Below are 20,800 nucleotides of genomic sequence, written 5' to 3'. Positions count from 1 at the left end.
AAACAAGGGGAGAATGTTCTTTCAGCAGCTCTAAGTCTCTATTAACAGACAGTAGGATGCTGTGCCTACCCATGTCCCTGAGACACAGGTTTCATACTCCAGCGTGAACACCAGTTCCCATCAGATCTTCATTCTAACCCATTGCTTTCTCTAGGATAGGGACCCTGGATAGAATGGCTATAAAATTCATTTTTAGGAAATATTAGATCACAAAATACTTACATACAAACAATCATAAATACATGCACTTACTGGATTTAAATCATATATTTTACAAAAGCCCTCAAAGAAAGGCCAAAGCTTTGCAAACTAAGCCCAGCACAGGTGAGCTGGTGTGCAAGCTTACTGAAGCTCACACTGACCTTGTGGAAGTCCTGCCGACTCGAAGGATGACTGTGGAGTGCCCTGCTCTTCAAACTGGTCCATGTGCCCTGGGAGAGGAGCCTGGGAAGCCGTGAACCCATCTAAGGGCAAAGAGAGAGAAACACACACAGTCAAGATTCATCCCCATCTGCTGACCCATCCAGAAGGCCACTGAGTTTTCAAAACGTAGCCTCCTCATTTTGAAAAGACAAAAGGAAGGTAATGTTCATTGTTCTAAAATCTTTTTTATATATATCAATGTTCTGAAATGCAACTATACTTAATAATTATGTAAAACTCAGGCTTCATAGGGGATAAAACATATACATTCCTGACCATAAACTAAAAAAAACTTTAGAACATTCACAGAACAAAACCATAAATCAGCCAGCAAACTGTCTGCTAACAAGCCTGATAAGAAACATGGCGGAGTAAGCTACAATGAGCACACTAATGCAGCCGACCTGGCATGTTTTTGTTGACCAACACTGCTGATAAACAAAGCAACACACTGTTTTATATTCTGTGTTAGGAGCCCATCCCCGTGACCAGTAACCATTGCTGGCTTCATGCAGTCCCTGTCACAGAATATCAATGAGCAGAGCCAAAAAGTAAAATGTTGACCATATATCAAAAGACGTTTATAAACACTGCATAAAGATCCTACTTCTGTAAGCCATTAATAGATTCAACATGTATACACAAACACATAGAAGGCCATGATGACACGTTTACTTAGAAAAAAATTGACCTTACAACAAAATATGGACAGTAGATTTTTCTGTACGTCTAAGATTTTAAATAATTTTAAAATATGCCACCAAGAAGTCATATTGCTTTGTGTTTAAAGTGGACAACAGCATTAACACATACCAGGAAAAAAATAAAAATAAAAATCACCCCATTCCCTAAAAGAAGCTAATAAAATGGAACAGCTGATGTCTGCGTTAAGAATGTGAGGAACAACACTAAATGATCTAGCATCACAGCCGCACACACACATACATAACTGGCACAAACTGTGATTTAGAAAGGCAAGCATGACAGCTGAGACAGCTCAGAAGTGGAGGGCTTGGCCTGCACAAGACTCTGGATAGTATCCCAGTCCAGGACCCATCAAGGAGAAGCTCAAAACCAGCAGGCAGCCTTCCTGAGATGGCTCCTCCACAAACTGTCAAAGTTAATGATGGATTTGCTTCTCTAGGCAGAGAAGGTTTCATTTTAGGAAAGACTCCTAAAATTAATATGCTTTTCCTGTTATTATTAAATGTTTATTACATTCATTAGGAATTAGTGCACCCTTTTGAGCAGATTTCTACAAAACAACAAAGATGTACTGTCTTGTAGTGATGCTACAGATAATTTAATTCTTAATGATAATTCTATAAGAATTATAAAATTATATTAGTAATTATTAAGTTCTTTTATAATAGGACTGCTATTAAGTCCTTTCTGATGCCAAAACTGCAATGAGAAAGAACTCTGCCAGTCTTCAGGTGTCAGAGTTAACTGCTTCTGAGCAGGCATCTACAACTTACAGCACATTCCAAGAGGTTGTAAAACCATTAACTAAAGGTCATAAAAAAGGAACTGAGGATTTCCTATAGGTGCAAGGCCAGAAGATAAGATATGACTGGGTTTAGCTATACAAAATTTCAATGATAACTTAGTTATGGTCTTTAACTCTAGTTAGTGACAAAAGATGAATGTTTAGCCAGATAATTACTCTTAACGGATATGCATGTAAACATTCTCTGTTGTAAACTTCTTATTCAATTTATGATTTGAATTTATGTTTGAACTTCTAGTGAACTTTTATAAAAGAGATGCCTGGATAAACCATATGACCTATTCTGGAAAAGGTACAGAGACTAGGAAGCATTACATTACATTACATACCATGGGGGAAAGCATTGGGAGCAAGAGAATTATCACATCAGAGAAGGAGGGGAGAGCAAGATTGGAAGGAGAATGCAGAGTGGAGTAACTTAGAAACTGTAGGTAACATAAAAAACTAAGAAAGCAATGTGCAGAATGCAGAGGGAAAGAGAAGAAGCTGCAGAGAAAACAGAAGGAGCAGGTGGCTTTTCCTTACAATGGGACAGAACAGGTCTTTTCTTACAGCAAGGCAGGCTGAGTCTTACTAAAGAGGACAAAGCTTTCTTCTTATAGACTTGGGCTTAATTCATTTAGCAGTAAAATGGTAGAAGCTTTTTCTTTCTCTATGCAATATAAGTTGGAGTTCATTCTTCATCCAGAATGAGTGAGTTCTTTCTGCACTGGTGGCTTAATCTTTTGCTCCATACAAGAGTGAGTGTGTGTGTGTGTGTGTGTGTGTGTGTGTGTGTGTGTGTGTGTGTTAATTATGAGGTAAATATGTAACTGGGCCCAACTGGTTTGAATGGAAATGTATGAATGTGTATGCACGAATCTATATATAAATTTATGTAAGTTTAATCCATATTTGCTTGTGTAAAAGTTTTTCCTTCTGTGAGCATGATTCTCTTCTCATGGTTCAATAGAAGTTTATTGCTTCAAACTTCCCCCTAGACTGACAAGTAAGAAGCATCTGACAAGAGGGGGGGAAAGACTCTAGCAATTAATCCATAACTTAATCCCCTCTGTTTTACTATGAAGTGCTAAGAGTCAGAGATTGCAGTTTCTGGGTTCAGAGGAATTCAGACAGGCAGGTCAGCTAGTGTAACAGTAGCTTAGACTTAGATAGTTACTTAGACTGAAAATAGATAAAGATTTAATTATCAAACAGTGACTCTAAGTATCTTGCCCCACCAAAGCTCCTCTTCTCTCCCCCCCCCCCCCCTTAGCTTATGGAAAGGAAAGGAGAAAGGAAAGGAAGAAAGGAAGAGAGAAAGAAGGAAAGAAAGAGAAAGAAGCAAAGAGAAGAAGAGAGAAAGAGAAGAGAAGAGAAGAGAGGAGGGGAGGGGAGGGAAGGGGAGGGGAGGGGAGGGGAGGGGAGGGGAGGGGAGGGGAGGGGAGGGGAGGGGAGGGGAGAAGAGAAGAGAAGAGAAGAGAAGAGAAGAGAAGAGAAGAGAAGAGAAGAGAAGAGAAGAGAAGAGAAGAAGAGAAAGACCGACCACCAGGGTTGGTGCCTGGCACCCCAGAACCAAAAGAAAAGCAATAGGGACTGCACTGGGCCTCAGGACCACAGCCTTTGCCGGGATCATCAGAAAAGCTGAAGCTCCTGACACAGTACCTTCATCAGCTCCCAAAGGCTGATCTGCCAGCTGCTGCCCAAGTGCTGTGCCATCTGTGCCGGCCACATGCTGCGGTTCCAGTTCCAGTAGAGACTCAGGGTCTGTGGCAACTGTCTCTGGAGTCTGCTGCAGCTCTGCACTTTCAATCTCCACAGGCATGGGAGCTGACACTTGTATGCTCTGCTGGTCCACGGTGCTATCATCATCCATGGAGGAAGCCTCCTGATGCTGTTGGAGCTGCTGGGCCAGTTCGTATCTTTGGAAAAGCAGAACAAGACACTATCAACAGCAGAAACACAACTGTAAAAGATGTCCTTCACTAAAACACTGTTTTTACTCTTCAATTATTTCATTTTGAAGTCATGGCGTCAACCTACCTAAAAGTTAACCACTTCATGATTCTAAAGAAACTCCTGTTGCCTTTCATTGCTGTCAGCAATCACAGGACTCAAAGGCACGAAGGACGACACATCCAACAATCCCTAACGTTTACAAAGCTACAGTAATAGCACACCTGAAGCTCAGTCCTGGGAGGCTGAAGCAGGAGAACACTGTGACTCAAAGCTCCCTGGACTACAGAATGGAACGGAGTCTCAGCAGACGCCACACTCCTTTAAAAGCAATCTTCCACCTGCTGCCTCTTAGTCCAGGGGAGGCGGTTTTGAGGGTATGGTGTGGATATAAAGCCCTACCCACCCACAAGTCATGTGTCGAAGACTGTTTCCAATACAGCACTGCTCAGAAACGAGACTTTGAGGAAATGACTACATTAGGAAGATCTGACTTACTCAATGGCAGAATCCCTTGCTAAAGTCCTAATATTCTGGGGAGGTTGAACAATAGGAAGTAGGTCCTAGTTGTAGGAAGTATGAAGCATGCGTTTGAAGACTGTCACTTGTTCCCTGACCCTTCCCTTGCCTTTCTGCTTCCTCAATGACAAGAGAGGAGCAGACTCTGTCAAATGTCTCCTCCGCCATGATGTGTGGCATCAGTACAGCTTAAAAGTTATGGTATTAGGCGACCACCATAAAGCCTCTCAAAGTCAAGTGAGGGTTTATCCTTTAAACTGTTATCAATGGCAAAATCAATTAACAAATTCAGCTAACCATCGTGTTTCAGAACATGTATTATGAGTCATAGTCCATTCTGATTTTCTCATGTTATTATTCTTAGCAATATTTATATATATAAAACATACCCAGTATATATTCATCAGGATCAATCTTTCAAAGAGAGAGATGAACAATGAATTATATGAAAGAATCCAAAGACTTTAAGAAAACTACATCAATTACCTGATTAAGTGGCTACCAGAGAATCTAAGACAATGAGTTAGCCCTGCCCTTCCCTATGTGCACGGCTAAGCCCACAGCTGTAACATGTGCATGTTCTACCTCAGAATCTTAGTGTATCTGCCTCCTCTGTGGTCCACACTGAGTTCCAAAATCTTGCCTCTTCACCTCCCAATAGCCACGAATCCATTTTCAACTCCTTGTACTCCAGAACAATCAGAATGCTCACGTGACATCAAGTGGTCAGGAAGCGCATCTCCTCCCTCTCAGCCAGGGCTCCATGCCACAGCAGTCACCTGCCCCACTCTGATGACTGTCTCTCCTGGGGCTTTTGCTTCCATGCCTAGCTGTCTGGTTTTTGTTTTTTTATAAATTTTACTTTTATAAACATGTATGTCTATTTGTAAAGATACTTCTTGTTATTTTTTGAGGTTATAATATAATTACATCATTCCCTCTACCTTTTATCCCCTATCTCCTTGCTCACTGGCTCTCTTTCTCAGATTCATGACCTTTAAAAAAATAATTGTAGCTACATGATATACATGTATATATACATGCATATATATCCCTCAATACATAAAATATCACCTGCTTAGTCTGAATAATGTTACCCAAATGTATGTTTTCAAGGCTGACCATCTGTACTGGATAACCCATCGGTGTGCTCTTCCCTGGGGAGACTGTTTTGCTCTCAATGTCCCTATAGCCTCTAGTTCTCTATGTAGGCATGAGGCCACTTGGGTTTTCTCCTGTGTTTTTAATATAAATGTGTGTTGAATTTTGGGGACCTCCAAAACAGACAAAAGGGGAAACATGGACTGTATCTCCCCTAGCAGTCTGGAGGTGAGTCTATGCTGTGGTGTGTCTGGGACCGGGGATTCCCTGTTGAAGAAATGTGCAGTGCCATTCCCACTTAGACAGCAGGGTGCTATGCTCCCCCTCCACAGGCTGGCTCGAAAGCTGTAGAGAGGCCACGCTTATTTTGTTTGAGTTGTTATTTGTTTTGTGCAAATATGCATAAAATCTTAAGAGAAATGTGCTCAGTACAGTACCATAGTTAATCAGTCTCTAACACTTCAGAGTTACAGTCACGCTTTCCCTCAGTATGACCCTCACCAACAGAGGCCAAAATATTTAATCTAATTCAAGAGACCCGGTAATGATGTCACTGACCATGAGGTCCACCAATAGAGGCCTTAAAACCTGTATTCTCAACATTTTCACACAAAGAATATTATGAAGACCTGACAAGACTGGCAAAAAAAAAAAAAATAGCATTTAACCTGTCTCAGAGTACCAAAACTCCCAAGCTCCAAGCTCCAGGCTGCACTATAGCTTTCAAGCCAGCCTTGGGGTGCCAGGGAGGAGAGAGCACACTCACGCACACATGCATGCGCATACACACACACACACACACACACACACACACACACACAAAACCTAAAACCTATAAATCACAGGATTAAGACTTTCTTTTTAAAAATCTTCACCACCCCAACTATATTAGGTCTAGCCTTTGACTATCAGCTGGAAAAAAAAAAAAAAAGAACTTACAGTAAGGCACTTTGCCTGATAGAGACTGCTTCAGTATTAAAGTAAAAGTGTTAGCTGAGCATGGTGTCGTCCACATGTGTAATCCCTAGTAAGCAGGACTTTGAGGCAAGCCTGAGCTACACAGTGAGACCCTGTTTTCATTTTAAAAAGAAGTGTGTGTGTGTGTGTGTGTGTGTGTGTGTGTGTGTGTGTTAGGGTTGCTTTGGTTTCTTTATTTGTTGTAAATAGGCACTTATTCTCTAGTGCAGTCAAGTGTTAAACTGACGGCAATGCTTCTGTGTCAGCCTCTTATATCCTTAGATTACAGGCCTGAGCCATCATGACCAACTCAAAAAAAAAAAAATTAAAAGTTAAAAAAATACGTAAATTCATGCTGTCATCTATCGCTCTCACTACATCTCTAAGCACAGACAGTCAACTTTCTCAACCTGATACAAACCATTAGAAAAACAACACAGGCATCAAAGACTTCTTAATTGCTCCCCACCCCATCTGGGAATTAGGACACTAACTAAAAGGCAAGCACATTGCAGTCGTCCCATCAGTAGTATACTCACCTGTGAGTTTTCATGTGTTTCTTGCAGTTCAGTGAAGTCTTAAAAGTTTTCTGGCAATAGGGACACATGTAGGGACGGAGGTCATTGTGTATGCCCATATGTCGCCGTAAGCTGCCACCTGTGGTAAAGGCTCCATTACAGATCAGACACTTGAAAGACTTCAGTCCAGTGTGTGTCCGAACATGGGCTTTGAGCACACCTGCAGAGACGAAGCCTCGTCCACACTGAGAGCACTTGAAAGGCTTTTCACCTGTATGTGATCTAAAAGGCAGGTAAAACCTTACTACAATACCCATTCCATGTTTATAACACTGCAACAAATGCAAACCTCAAAGACACTGCACTTTAGGACACTCTCTTTAAAGCAGCCAGAAAAGATGTCACTCTCTCCATCTTGTAGTGAGCGATGCTGAGACTCAGCCAAGGGCTGCATACCCTGAAAAGATGTCTTCAGAACACCACACTACCTCTCCTGAGTACATTCCTATTTCATTTCACTGATGAATTAAGCAAGTTAATCTCACTAAGAATCAAGCTCTGGGGAGAACATCTGTAAAAGTTAAACATTCTAATTAAAATAAAAACTAGTAAGTCTTTGACACATGCTGGAAATTGCAAACACTAAAATATAACTGGAAAATAAGTAAAACTCAGGGGTAATTTCTGACTAAAATATTTGAATGAATATACTCAAGAATAAAAAAAGTCACAAAAAATTTTATGGTCAAATAAAATATTAACCATAAGGTAACAACATCATCCTAAACACTTAGTCACCAGATCACTGAATCTCTGTGCCTATACTAAATCCCCACCTCCTCTTGGACCTTACCTGATATGTTGTTTAAGATGGCAAGACTTTTTATATGCTCGATGACAGTAAAAACATTTGTATGGTCTATCTGCTTCATTGCCAAAATTATTATTAAAATAATTCTGGAAAAATTGGTTTTTTGGAATGGGCTGGATAAGACCTACAAATCAAAAGAAAAGCAGGAATATTCACTGTTAGTGTTACTACTAATATATGTCAAAAGGCATTTGCTTTAAGGTAAAGGTAAAAGTTCTGATGATGGTAGACTTCAGTATCACAACAAATGCTATTTTAATTATGTCATGAATTATCATCTATTTAATCAAGTCATTTCCATCCCTATAGTGCAATGTTTATCAGTAACTATTTTCTAGCCTTACATAATGTGTATATTATTATAAACATAGACTGGAGTCTAGAGCCATTTTTAAGGCATGTGCTGGCGTGAGATTTACATATATACATCCAAAACTTAATCAGGATTTTAAATCTTATTTTATTCAGTATGAATACTATGTAAGTACAGTAATAAACTTAAAACATAAATATGTGTAACATGACATTCTGCTCTATAAAGGTAGCATTGTCTCCCAAGTTTTATTAAAAGGGTATTTACAAATGGCAAGATAATTAACCTAGGGGTTGAAGAGATGTCTGAATGTTAAGAGAACTTTGTTCTTCTTGCAGAGGACCCAGGTTCAATTCCCAGCACCCACGTGGTGGTTCACAACCATCCCTAACCCCAGTTCCAGGAGATCCAATAGGCCACACATGTGGTACAAGATGCACATAAAGTAAAATAAATAAAAAATTTAAGATTATTGAGCTATGTATTTCAGGATTTACATGTTCTTATTAAATAAAGGATTTCCTTAGTTTGCTCATCTATAAACACAAAATGATAATGCCTTTGGTTAAACACATAATTCAGCACAAACTTAGTTGTCAAACATCAGTAATTGAATGGTTATCTGGAACATTAAGAGGAAGACTGGCCTGTCCCTCCTGCTGTCAAAATTAAGTGGGCACCTGCTAACACTCTGCCCTCATACACTCCATGCCCAACCTCCTCCCCTCAGCAGTGCCACTAACTTCTACAGAGTAATCACACATCTTTTAAGACATTCCATCTTTCCTGATTTTCCCTGAATAAGCAAGCTGTGTCCCAATTTTTTTCCCTAAAACTCACTGCTTATACTTCATGCAGACCCTTAACAGCTTGTCCAAGTCTTTATAGGTGATACTATCTTCCTCAACACAGAACTCTACTGTACCCATGTACTGGACTCCCTGGGTACTGAAGTGAACAACTCTAGTAAACACAATAGTACCTTGGTGTCTTTCCTCTTGCATGCAATTACAACATCTGATATGGTTTCCAAGTACATGATTTGTAAAAAGACACTGAAGTGTTTGGGCTTGGGGGAGGGGAGGGATCCTCCTATAAGTTATTAAATGAAGTGATACTCATTTTTATTTCTGCTAACTTTCCTTAGACAAGGTGCATAAAAACAAAGCTAATTATAAGGTCTCAATCTTTAAAGAAAAATAAGAGGATAAATAAAGCACACATCAAATCCTAACATGCTAGCTCTGTCAGTCATTCATTTCTATTGGACTTCTGGCTTTTTGGGAAACTACTAACCTCAAAGAAGGGCATGAATAAATTTAACTAAGTCAAAAGCAAACTAGTAGTGACTTTAAATTTCTTAAAATATCTTTTATGTTAGCAAAAAAAAAAAAAAGTGGAGCTTAGAGAGAAATACAACTGACCTCACTACTGCAAACTAACATAATTCAAATACTGCAGAATGACAGGATGTGGAAATTATAGCATCTCTTATATAATACACCATAAGAACCTTGATATACAATAGAAACATGTTTAGTATGATGCAACACTCACTAAAACAGCAAACAAACTCGGAAGATCAACTACTATAACAATGGTGCTATTTTTAAAATAATATACAGGTCAATTAGCCTGGACATTTGTGCTGAGGCAAAAATTTATCTTCATGTGCCTATATCTATATATCGCGCGCGTGCGCACGCACACACACACACACACACACACACACACACACACACGCATGCACACACACACTTTAAAAGGGAAGCTGTAACTGTCAATAAAAATACAGGTTGAAGATCCCTAGTTTGAAGTAGGAAATGTTCCATAAGGCATTTTGAAAGCCAAATGATGCTACAAGTGGAAAATTCCACACCTGTTCTCTCATAACAGACAGGTCACCATCAAATGACAGAGGCACTTAAATTATTATGTAAAATTACCTCAGGGTTCTGTGTATACAGTAAAAATTTAAAAATTAATTAATTTTGTCTTCAAACTTAAGTGATCATGATTGTGCATGCTTACAATTCCAGCACACAGGTGTAGGCATGAGGGTAACAAGTTCAAGGTTATTCAGAACCTACACTACAGGATACTGTCTCAAAAGGAAAAAGAAAGAAACACACCCTGTTCAAACAGATCCTTCTGATGACTTCTTGCTATATTTCAGAATTTGAAGGTTTCTCTTCTCAGTTGTTTTAGCCTCTACATTTTAATAACAGAATCTTAAATAAAAATTCAAAAGGGCTTAGAGAGGTGGCTCAGCAGTTAAAAGCACATAACACAGTTGTAAACCTCAAGTTCAGTTCATAGCATCTGTATCAGATGGTTTACAACCACCTGAACCTCCAGCTCTAGGCCTCCTGCAGGCCCTGCACCAACACACATACCCCACAAAACAAACACACCACACACACACACACACACACACACACACACACCACTTTTTAAAATAATAAATCTTAAGAGAAAAAGTTCATGGCTATATTGGCCATCTCATTGTTAGGTTATGACTTAACACCAATCTGATATATAATTCCATATGTCCTCTAACCCCTGTCATACTAAGTTACAATATGGCATTAATTTTGTTCAGGTTAGATTGCCTTGAATAGGTAGATTTTGTAATATAGAGACTGCAAAAAGTGTAAATTTACCTGTAAAACTTAATGAGTGCCACAGTCCCAATGTTTATATCCCTACAAAAGTCTTATATTGGGGCTGGAGAGATGGCTCAGCAGTTAAGAGCACTGACTGCTCCTCCAGAGGTCCTGAGTTCAATTCCTAGCAACCACATGGTGGCTCATAACCACCAGTAATGGAATCTGATGCCCTCTTCTGGTATCTCTGAAGACTGTGACAGTGAACTCAAATATATAAAATAAATAAATCTTTTTTTTAAAAAAAGGTCTTATGTTTGAATCTACCCTACGACATGACACTAATAAAGAGGGAGCAGGTCATTAGATATTGAGGTGAATATCATGAGGTGGAGCCTTCATGAATGAAATCAGTGTCCTTAGAAAAGAGGGAGTTCCTGCAAATGTTAACTGCTAACTGGTCAAAATGATGTGAATGACAATTGTCGAGACCTCACGCAAAATACAACATCCAGGTGGGAAGCAATGCAATGACACACTACCCTGGGTGTGGCATAGCTGTTGCAATTATAGACACGGAAAACAACAGCAAAAATGACTTTCTGCATCGTGTGCTTTGGGAAGCTTCTTGGGGCTCAGAATGGACTGGAAGAAAATGAAAGATGGTAATGAAATCTTCTTGTAAGCACAATGCATTTTAAACATGGAGGAAGTTGATTTTTAAGAGCAAGAGGAAAAAAAGGAAGCCCTGGAGAGCTACCTGGTACTATCTGTGAGGAAGAAGGCCCTCAGACATCCACGGTGCTACTTGTTAATCGAGTCATATCATGTCTTAATTATATTATCAGTGATAGTAAAATGAACTTTCAAACAAGTGATATTCCTTTTTCTTTCCAATACAAAGACTAAGCAGCCAAAACAGTAATCTCTAACACACCACATGGAAATCCAAAGACAAATATAACAACCTGCACTGGGTATTCCACATTAAAACCCCTCTTCACCTTGATGAACCCACAGAGACAGAAGCTCTCCTCTTGAATGAGGACTCGTACACAACTACTTCTCCTTTCACACAATTTATGTAAAACAAAAACCACAATATGAGCAGTACATTTTTAGGATTTTAATACTGACTGTGGAACATATTAGCCCCCCAGAGCAATTTCTAATGAAGACTTCACCAATACTATGCCTAAAGTATTCTCCTGCTTAACCATAGTGCAGGCACATCACTCCGGCCCCAGAGGAAGGATCCATCTTACCTAGGTCAGTTATGAGAATTGGTTCTTGCAGAGGAATGTCAGGGACAGGAACACCGCTCTTGCCGACCCGACCCTTCGAAGGCTTCCGCTGCTGCCTCAACTTCCTCAGCTCCGTGTGCTTAAAGTGGGAAGCCACATGTGTCTTCCTATGGCCTGAGGTTCGGAACTTTTTATCACAGTGAGGACAAGCAAAAGGTCTAACTCCTAATAAAACAAAAGGATTTTTAGAATTATTTCATGTAATTACATGTCAACAACAACCAAAGTCCATATAAAATACTTCAAATACTTGACTATTTGTTGTTCCATGTTAGGAGTTCATATATCATGAATCCGCTGGCATCCTCCTGCTTTTAAATAGTACTATTCTATAGAACTTAGGATATATAATAGATCTTCATTTAAGAAAGGACATATGTGCCGGGCAGTGGTGGCGCACGCCTTTAATCCTAGCACTTGGGAGGTAGAGGCAGGCGGGTTTCTGAGTTCGAGGCCAGCCTGGTCTACAGAGTGAGTTCCAGTTCCAGGACAGCCAAGGCTATACAGAGAAACCCTGTCTCAAAAAAACAAAACAAAAAAAAAAAACAAAAAAAAAAAAAAAAAGGACATATGCTTCTTTAAGGTCAAATCCTTAAGTTGTTCAATATGCATATTCAATAACAAGTCATGCTGGAGAAATACAAACTGTGTCAGCCCAGTCTCTCCAGCTGACATCCATAAAACAGAACAGACACTCCTCGTGGGCAGCTGAGATTACACAGCGCAGTCAGTGTTCAGACAACAATTAGAATCTCATAAGACAGAGTGAAAGGTGACTGTCACCATGTAGTAACACTAAGATAAAGAATCCCCATCATGCTCCACTGTCATATCCCTTCTAGAAAAGTGACTTCCTCCGTCATTCACTAGTAAATGAGATGCCGACTCCCTGGACAAGCATCTAACCTGCAATAATAGCTTCTTCAGGAGCCCTAAGCACATGACTGACACTTAATATGGAGCTTGGGGTGGGGGAAGGTAATAAAAATGTTTCAATGAGAACTGTATATACTTCATGAATTTTGAGATATGCACATTATATCTCAATAACACTGTTACTGACAAAAATACAAATCCCCCACGTAAGCTCTGCAGGCCTCCTAAGACTGGAATGTACACTTCCTCACAAAGGTCTGACAGTCTAAAGCTACATCCAGTCTCCCATAGGAATCTTTTCACCCACTGCTTCATTTATAATATTACGTTTCTAATGGCTCTCCAACCAGAACTTTGGTTCCATGAGGATCAAGGTCACAAATCAACAAACAGAAGAGGGAGGAGGAAGCAGCTCTGAGAGCTCAGCCACTGTCCTTCCTCAGCTCCGCACGGCATCTGCACACCTGTGTGTAGGCGGATGTGCACCTTGAGGCTCCCTGAGGTGGAGAAGCTCTTCATGCAGTACTGGCACTTGAAAGCCTTGATGCCCGTGTGCGTTTTAATGTGAGCAGTCAGGGTGCTCTTCACGGCAAAGGCCCGGAAACACTGTGGACACTTGAAGGGCTTCTCGTGGGTGTGGATGCGGATGTGGCGCACCAGGTCACTGGGCTTCCGGAACTCCTTCGTGCAGTAGGGACACACGTGCCACCGCACCCCATTTTCCTCACGAATGGAGCCTGCAGTAACAAGGAAAGGAGAATAGGAGAATAGTCCAGACAACCTAGAAATTACTGTAGCCCATAAACATCCTACAATATCCTGTCCCTCTAGAAAAGGCAAGCTAAGGCAGCTCACTGCATCAATGGAAAGCTGTAAGCTTTCTGTCAAAGACACGTGATCCATCACACAAAAACAAAAGCCCTGCTGTTACTGACATTAACATCATAAGATCATGACTGTATGATCAATGATAATCATCTTTTAAAAAGCCCTAAAATTCCATGAATATGTAATTCATAATGCCCACTTAGAGCAGCTAACAGGCGGCAGAGTGTAAGTCAGGGTTCAGAGACACAGTTCGGCCTGGAGCGAGAATGACAATGCATCTGATCAGAGAACTCCTAGATGGTGCAGAGAGGAGACTGAAGACTGCTCAGCCCTGAATAGAACCTACACCAAGGACTCTGAATCCCTGAGGAAGAGGGCACGGAAAGTGTGAGAGGTGGTGAGTTACTGTATGGACTCTGCATGTTCTGGACATAACAGAGCATCTATACATTAAAAAGTCAGCAGTTACATCACAACACGTTCAACCCCAAGCAAACCAATCCTAGCCTGGAAATGGACATTAGGCAGGAGAGCCTACCCACTAGCCAGGGAGACACTGGCAGCAGCTATTAGCTGCTGAAAGAGGGAAAGATGGCTCTCTTCAAATAATAATTTTTTTTAAAAAGATTCTATAGGTGATCTAGTGGGCGGGAAATGAGGAGAGCAGCTCTGGGCAGAGTTAGAGAAGAAGACTGAGTAAAATTCAAAGTACCCTGAATGAAACTCTCAACTAATATTTGTTTAAAAGTGACTCCATAATCAACTTAAAGGACAAGAACAGAAAGATGCTTGAGTATTTATTAAGCATCTTAAACCACAAACAGAAACTCCTGCAAATAATTAGGAAACAGTAAGCTGTAAAGCAACTTACAGGGATGAACAGTTAAGGCAGAGACACAGCTTGTGTGACTGTGGGGAATTCATGGACCAAAGCAAGAAACTCTGTCTTCCAGGACCATGGATACTATTCTGCAGCTCTGAACCTAGTTTAAAACTACTGCTAGCAGAAAAACAAAAAAACAAAACAACAACAACAATGTATAGAAACAAATGTTTTATGAAACCCAAAAACTTTAAATTAAAACCTACTAAAGAATTTTATTGTAAATATGTTTTAAATTTTAATTCTGTATATATATGCAGGCAGGAAGTGTATATGAAAGTGCAGTGTCCAGAGGCCGGAAGTGTGTGTCCGACCCTGTGGGTCTATAGTGAGAAGCATGATGTGGTATTAGGAACTCAACCTGGGGCCTCTGAAAGAGTAATATACATTTTAACCCATGGAGCCATCTTTCCAGTTCCTTTTTAAAATATTTGCAATCAGATTTATCTGTGAAATCAAACAAGTATTCATAGTAATAATTCAATAACTCCAGTAAAGAATACACGTAAAATTAAATAGACTTTAGCCAAGTAATGAAATTTCAACTCAAACAGTTTCAAACTGTATGTGCAGTAAAAAAAATTATCTCCTTTTTATTATCAGAAAATTTTAAAAGTTTTCCATATACACCAAAGGAATAAAAGCCATATTATCTAATAACAATAATAATTCAGAAAGAACACAGAATTAGGGAATGAGTAAGAAAGGAGGGGAAACAGTAGCAGAGTTACAGCATCTTTAGCTGGATTTGTTAAGTTGCCCTGGAAATTAGACTTAGTTTCTAAACTTGAAAAAGACATACCTACCCTTGGGAGGCAGACGCGGGTAGATTTCTGAGTTCGAGGGCAGCCTGGTCTCACTCTGTAAGTGAGTTCCAGGGGAAAAAGAAAAAAAGAAGAAAAAAAAAAGACAAAGACATACCTAGATATATAAGATGACACAATACAAACTTTCAAGTTATAATTACTTCTAAGAATAGGCTGTAAAAGAGACTCCAAACTAACAGCACAGAGGCTGTCTCATAATATAATATGTATATGTGTGTGGGGAAAAAAAAAGACAAAGTGAATCCAGTTCCAACGGTAGAAAGACCTGGAACACAAGACCTCCATTACCCTAGGTAAGCTTCCTACCTGGCAAGAACCTTCCTCCTCAAATACATTAACACATTTAGGAGAGCAATCACAGTTTTCAAGATGAAAATTAATTTTTTACAACTCAGCATCTAGTCTTAACTTTTACAAATAAGTCTAAAGCCAGGAAAAGATGAAAATCCTTCATTAATACGAAATGAACTGGCACAGCAGTGGAATAGGGTGGCCTCCAGAAGACCGAATAGATCTGGAGGGTGACTTGCAAGAAAGGTGGCGCTGGAACCCAGCAAGTAACAACAGCTTAACCAACTGTGTTCACACAAATGAGTACTTTTAAAGGTGTAAGAGCACTCTCATGTTTAATATTAATCTAGGCAGTTCAGAGCCAGAAAAACAGCACACTGGGCAAAAGTACCTGTGGCCAAGCCAAATAATCTCAAATCAATAGCTGGGACTTACATGATGGAAAGAATCAGTTCCACAAGCACACCCTTGCACAAGCTCAGCCTTGCACAAGCTCACTCTTGCACAAGCACACCTTTGCACAAGCACAGCAACAGACAAATGTAATTTAAAACTTTAAAGAGAAAGCCATACTTCTACCCCGTTGTTGAAATGTAAATGTCACAAGGCTCAAAATGCAGAATGTGTTTGAAAAACTTAGCTTCATAAACAGAAAACATTTCTCCCAAGCAGATAAAAAAGGCAACCTAAGAAGAATTTGTACCACAAAGATGAAAAATATTATAATTTTTACTTAAAGTACAACGGCCAATAAAACCAGAATTAATCCAACGTAAACACGCGGGTGCTCAACATGCAGGGTGGTGCCTGTCACCCTAGTTCCTTAAAAGAAAATATACATTTAAAATTACAATAATATACCATTTTGGCCTATCAGTCCCAAAATTTTGGTAATAATCTCTTTAAAACACTGTTAAGAAACAGGAATTCCAAATAAATCCATTCAAAATATCTACGGTATTAAATTCATTTAATACTGTAAATACCTACCAAAACTTCAAAGCAGCCAACTGTGATGGCACATACTTGTAACCCTGGCACAAGGAATGTGGAGACAGGGAAGATTACAAGTTTGGGTCATGCTCAGCTACAGTTCAAAGCTATACACCGTTTCCCTGAGACCCTGTCTTAAAAGCAGAAAACTACAAGTATGTGCATGCTTCTCTCTCCTTACCAAGCACTTTAGTGACAGAGTACATTCCAATAGTCTGCAGACTAGATAATATTATTAGTCAAATTTAATGTCCTAATGTTCAGTGACTGTTATATATGCACAGGAGGGCATCCTTTACTTGAAGAAACATGCATCAAGCTATTTATAGTGAGAGGGGTACAGCTATGAATCACTTAGAAAACTAACTCACTCTAGAGAACCTGAATGAATGATAGAGGGGATCCCTGTGCTAGAAACCTTTCTATTAAGACTGGAATTATTTTAAAACTAAGACCTTTTAAGAATGTTAACACACACAAACAAAAATGAATAACTAAACGTAACCAAAAGCTTCACAGAATTTATTCTTTGAAACTGGTACCTGAAGATAAATTAGTGTAAGTAAAAACATCTACACCCATCTGCTGCAATGCTGTGTGAGTGGAAGAGAAATAGTCATGCTCACTTAGCAGTACACAAGCCATACACACTGTGACACATCGGAAAACTGAATTCTCACCAGGCATTTTAAAAAAATATAAAACTAGGAAATTTTTTCAAGTGGTAAAGGTAACCTGAAAAGTAAAATAGATATATTGTACCATTTCTGCCAAAAACATTATCTGGATGTTTGCACTGTTCAGAAAATGAAGTGAGCTGCTTCTCCACCTTTATTACAGCATCTGTAGTACCTTCTGAGGTATGACATGACCACGTTCCTCCTTTATAGACAATAACTAAGCACACATACTCATTAAGCACTGTTCTGTATGTGTTAGGCATCATGCCACACACGCTACACAGTTTCTCATTCAGTTCTCGTCTGTTCCATCAGTTACCCCATGTGTGGATAAGAAACCTGACACATGACAGGTTAACTAATGGACCAGGATCCAAAGGACCTCAAGGCTCTATGAAGACCCCTGTGGTCCTGGAACTTGAATGCATCTGTCTCAAAAAGGATGTCTGGCATATTTCAAATGTCAAATACTATACCAAACTCTAAAAGAAACAAAAAGTCCTTTAAAATGACAGCTCTCTCTAAGAGGGAAGGTCTACATAACCAAGGATGTGCAGTAAAGCATCAGAAGTGTTCAGATGGTGCTGAACTCATGCTTGACTGGCATATGATTAACTCAAGAGGAGGAAAATGCTGAAGAACTTCTCTGGCAGCAAAATGGTTCTCTACTAGCTGTACCCCAAAGCCAAGACCTGATTAAGACCTTTCTGTTTACCCCACTCTTCAAGCAGTTCACCCAAGAGACAACACCTGGGAACACGATTTGGCCGACTCCATCCCCAGCATTGGCAGCAGCCACAGCAGAGGACAAGAAGGGAGACAACTGACAAGGCAGGTCCTCCCTGCTGGTCAGGCCCTGGCACTGCAAGAAAGGTGAGATGGGCTAACAGGGAAGGCGCCTGTGTCTTCTGTGGTGGCAGAGACAAATGTTTATAATGGAAAACCCCCATCACAAAGTAAGACTGTGTTAGTCACCTTCTTAGCACCACAGCATATACCTGACACACACCACTTCAAACAGAATTCATTTACCCAGTGGTTTCAGAAGTGTCAGTTCCTCATGGTGGGGAAGCAAAGCAGGACAGAATAGTTCATGTCATGGTGGTCAGGAAGCAAAGAGAATGCCTGACTGTGCAAGTAAGGGTTTTCTTCCTCTCTCCTTTATTTCATCTGGACCCTATGGGATGGTGCCATCTGCATTCATACTGAGTGTCGCCTCTAGTTAATCCTATCTGGAAATACATTGACAGACATACCCAGAGAGGTGCTTTGCTGATCTCCAAAAGCAATTCTAGATCCAATTAAGTTGGCAATCAAGATTAACTACTACAGATAAAATGCTAAGCCTATCAGAGCATCCAGGGATGCTCCCAGACATCTGGCAAGCACACGCTGAAGGCTCTTTGGAAGGAAGATGTATGTGGTGGTTTCCTAAACTTATAATTGGACTCTACTGTCAATGTGAAACTAGTCTAGCCTTTGAATCAATACTCCATGTGTTAGATTTGCCAGCACTCACCAGAAGATGTCGCCCTCCTGGCCAGATGTTTCAGGCTCACAAGTGCAGAAGGACAGTCACCAATAGTCAGCTGGATTCAGTGATGTAGACTGGATATCAAGAATGCGTAAGAAGCACTTGGAGCTGCTGAAACAAAAGTGGTCCTGACATTGCAGTGACTAAAGATGATCCTGCTCTTAACAGGAGACCCTTCTTACTATGGGAATTGGTATTTCATTTCAAAGCAGCTTGGAACTCTTACACCAGGAAAAAGTCATTGGAGACATAAGCCTGTTGGCCATCATGAAGAAACTAATGATAACAATTCACCTTTCAACACTCTGCTGGAAATGAAGCCATGTTCATAGAATAAATGCAACAGTAGGTGTCACTGTTAGAACTGCTCACTTATGCTTTAGATGCTGCTGCAGCTACTGCTGCTGAGCTCCCAACCGACAGGTTCCAGTAGTGGACTTTGTGGTGCTTGGCACTGGAACAGCAGTAAGCCTGCCACATGTGTGTATAATATCTTATGGGGCACACTTGTCAGGGAATGGTCCAGGAAGCCTGCCACATGTGTGTACAGCATCTTATGGGGCACACTTGTCAGGGAATGGTCCAGGAAGCCTGCCACATGTGTGTACAGCATCTTATGGGGCACACTTGTCAGGGAATGGTCCAGGAAGCCTGCCACATGTGTGTACAGTATCTTATGGGGCACACTTGTCAGAGGTTGGTCCAATCACTACTACTTCAAAGGAAACAACTCAGACTTTGATAGTGTCAGCTTCTACCAGCAAATATGCAGACACTCTTGTTAAAAGGGATAGAGAGATGGCTTAGTGGCTACGAGAGCTTCCTGTTCTGGCAGAGGACTTGAGTTCAATTCCCAATCCCCACACCAGGCAGCTCTTGACCCTGAAACCTCAGCTCCAGAGGAGCTTCCCTCTTCTGGACTCTACATATAGCCACACACATATGACATATAGTAATACAAATATATACAAATAAAAATTAGAAATTAAATTTAACTTAAAAATTAACTCTCACTAGATATGGAAAACTTCAGAATTGAACCTCAACATATCCAATGAGTACCAACACCTTTGCTAGGTCAGTGTTAGCATACACTCTCAGGAAACACAAGAGCACTTCCCTGAGGAACCTCTGAACACAGAATACTAGAGTTCCCTCTGCCTGAGGTAAATGATGATCATCTGTTAATTTAGGGGAGACAGTAGGTGCTAATTATAGACAGTGAATACACTTAGGGAGACAAACGAGGGTCACTGAGAAGGAATCTGGTGACTCTGGCAACAGAATAGCTTTAAACTCTGTTAGGAAAGCTGTTGCTGACACAAGAGGAAGAAGACAGGCTCTCTCACCAGGCTATTATATGCCAGATGACCCTGCAAAGCTCCCAAGAGCAGCTAAACCATAAACTAGGCTCCTCTAAAATCTCTCTGAATTGCTTCAGGAATTCTTGGCAATTCTCAGATGTAATTCACAAAAGATATTCTCAGTGGGGCTGGAGAGTGGCTCAGTAGTTCAGAACATGTATTGTTCTCCAGAGAGGTTCAGCTCCCAGCATCACTGTCAGGTAGCTCACAAATACATCTAGAACTCCAGCTCCAGTGCTTCAGACAGCTTCTTCTTGCCTCCATGGGTACCTGTACCCATGTATACATATCCATACATATATATACTTTAAAATTTCAAAATATTTAAACAAACAGACATTCTTAGAAACAGAGCTAGTGTGCTTCTTTAACCGCAGACTATTCGCTGTCTTAGTCAAGGTTTCTATGGCTACAACAAAACACCATGACCAAAGCACCTTGGGAAGGAAAGGGTTTATTTGGCTTAC

General features: G+C 40.3%; 1 protein-coding gene across 9 annotated transcripts in view; it reads right to left on the bottom strand.

The window, feature by feature from the left end:
* Znf236 (zinc finger protein 236) overlaps window positions 1-20,800 on the bottom strand; it is a 93,645-nt gene that overhangs the window by 39,155 nt on the left and 33,690 nt on the right. For all 9 annotated transcript variants that reach the window (XM_034517859.2, XM_076912359.1, XM_076912365.1 and 6 more), the window contains 6 exons: window positions 13,398-13,670; window positions 12,019-12,222; window positions 7,817-7,958; window positions 6,985-7,245; window positions 3,578-3,834; window positions 363-464 (listed from right to left, as the gene is read on the bottom strand). In XM_034517859.2, the coding sequence (XP_034373750.1) occupies window positions 363-464; window positions 3,578-3,834; window positions 6,985-7,245; window positions 7,817-7,958; window positions 12,019-12,222; window positions 13,398-13,670 (1,239 nt within the window). The remainder of the gene's footprint in view (window positions 1-362; window positions 465-3,577; window positions 3,835-6,984; window positions 7,246-7,816; window positions 7,959-12,018; window positions 12,223-13,397; window positions 13,671-20,800) is intronic.

This window comes from Arvicanthis niloticus, chromosome 14, assembly GCF_011762505.2.
Source record: "Arvicanthis niloticus isolate mArvNil1 chromosome 14, mArvNil1.pat.X, whole genome shotgun sequence".
Taxonomy (NCBI): Eukaryota; Metazoa; Chordata; class Mammalia; order Rodentia; family Muridae; genus Arvicanthis; species Arvicanthis niloticus.
The sequence above is the reverse complement of the archived record's forward strand: the minus strand, read 5'-3'. Positions and strand labels throughout refer to the sequence as shown.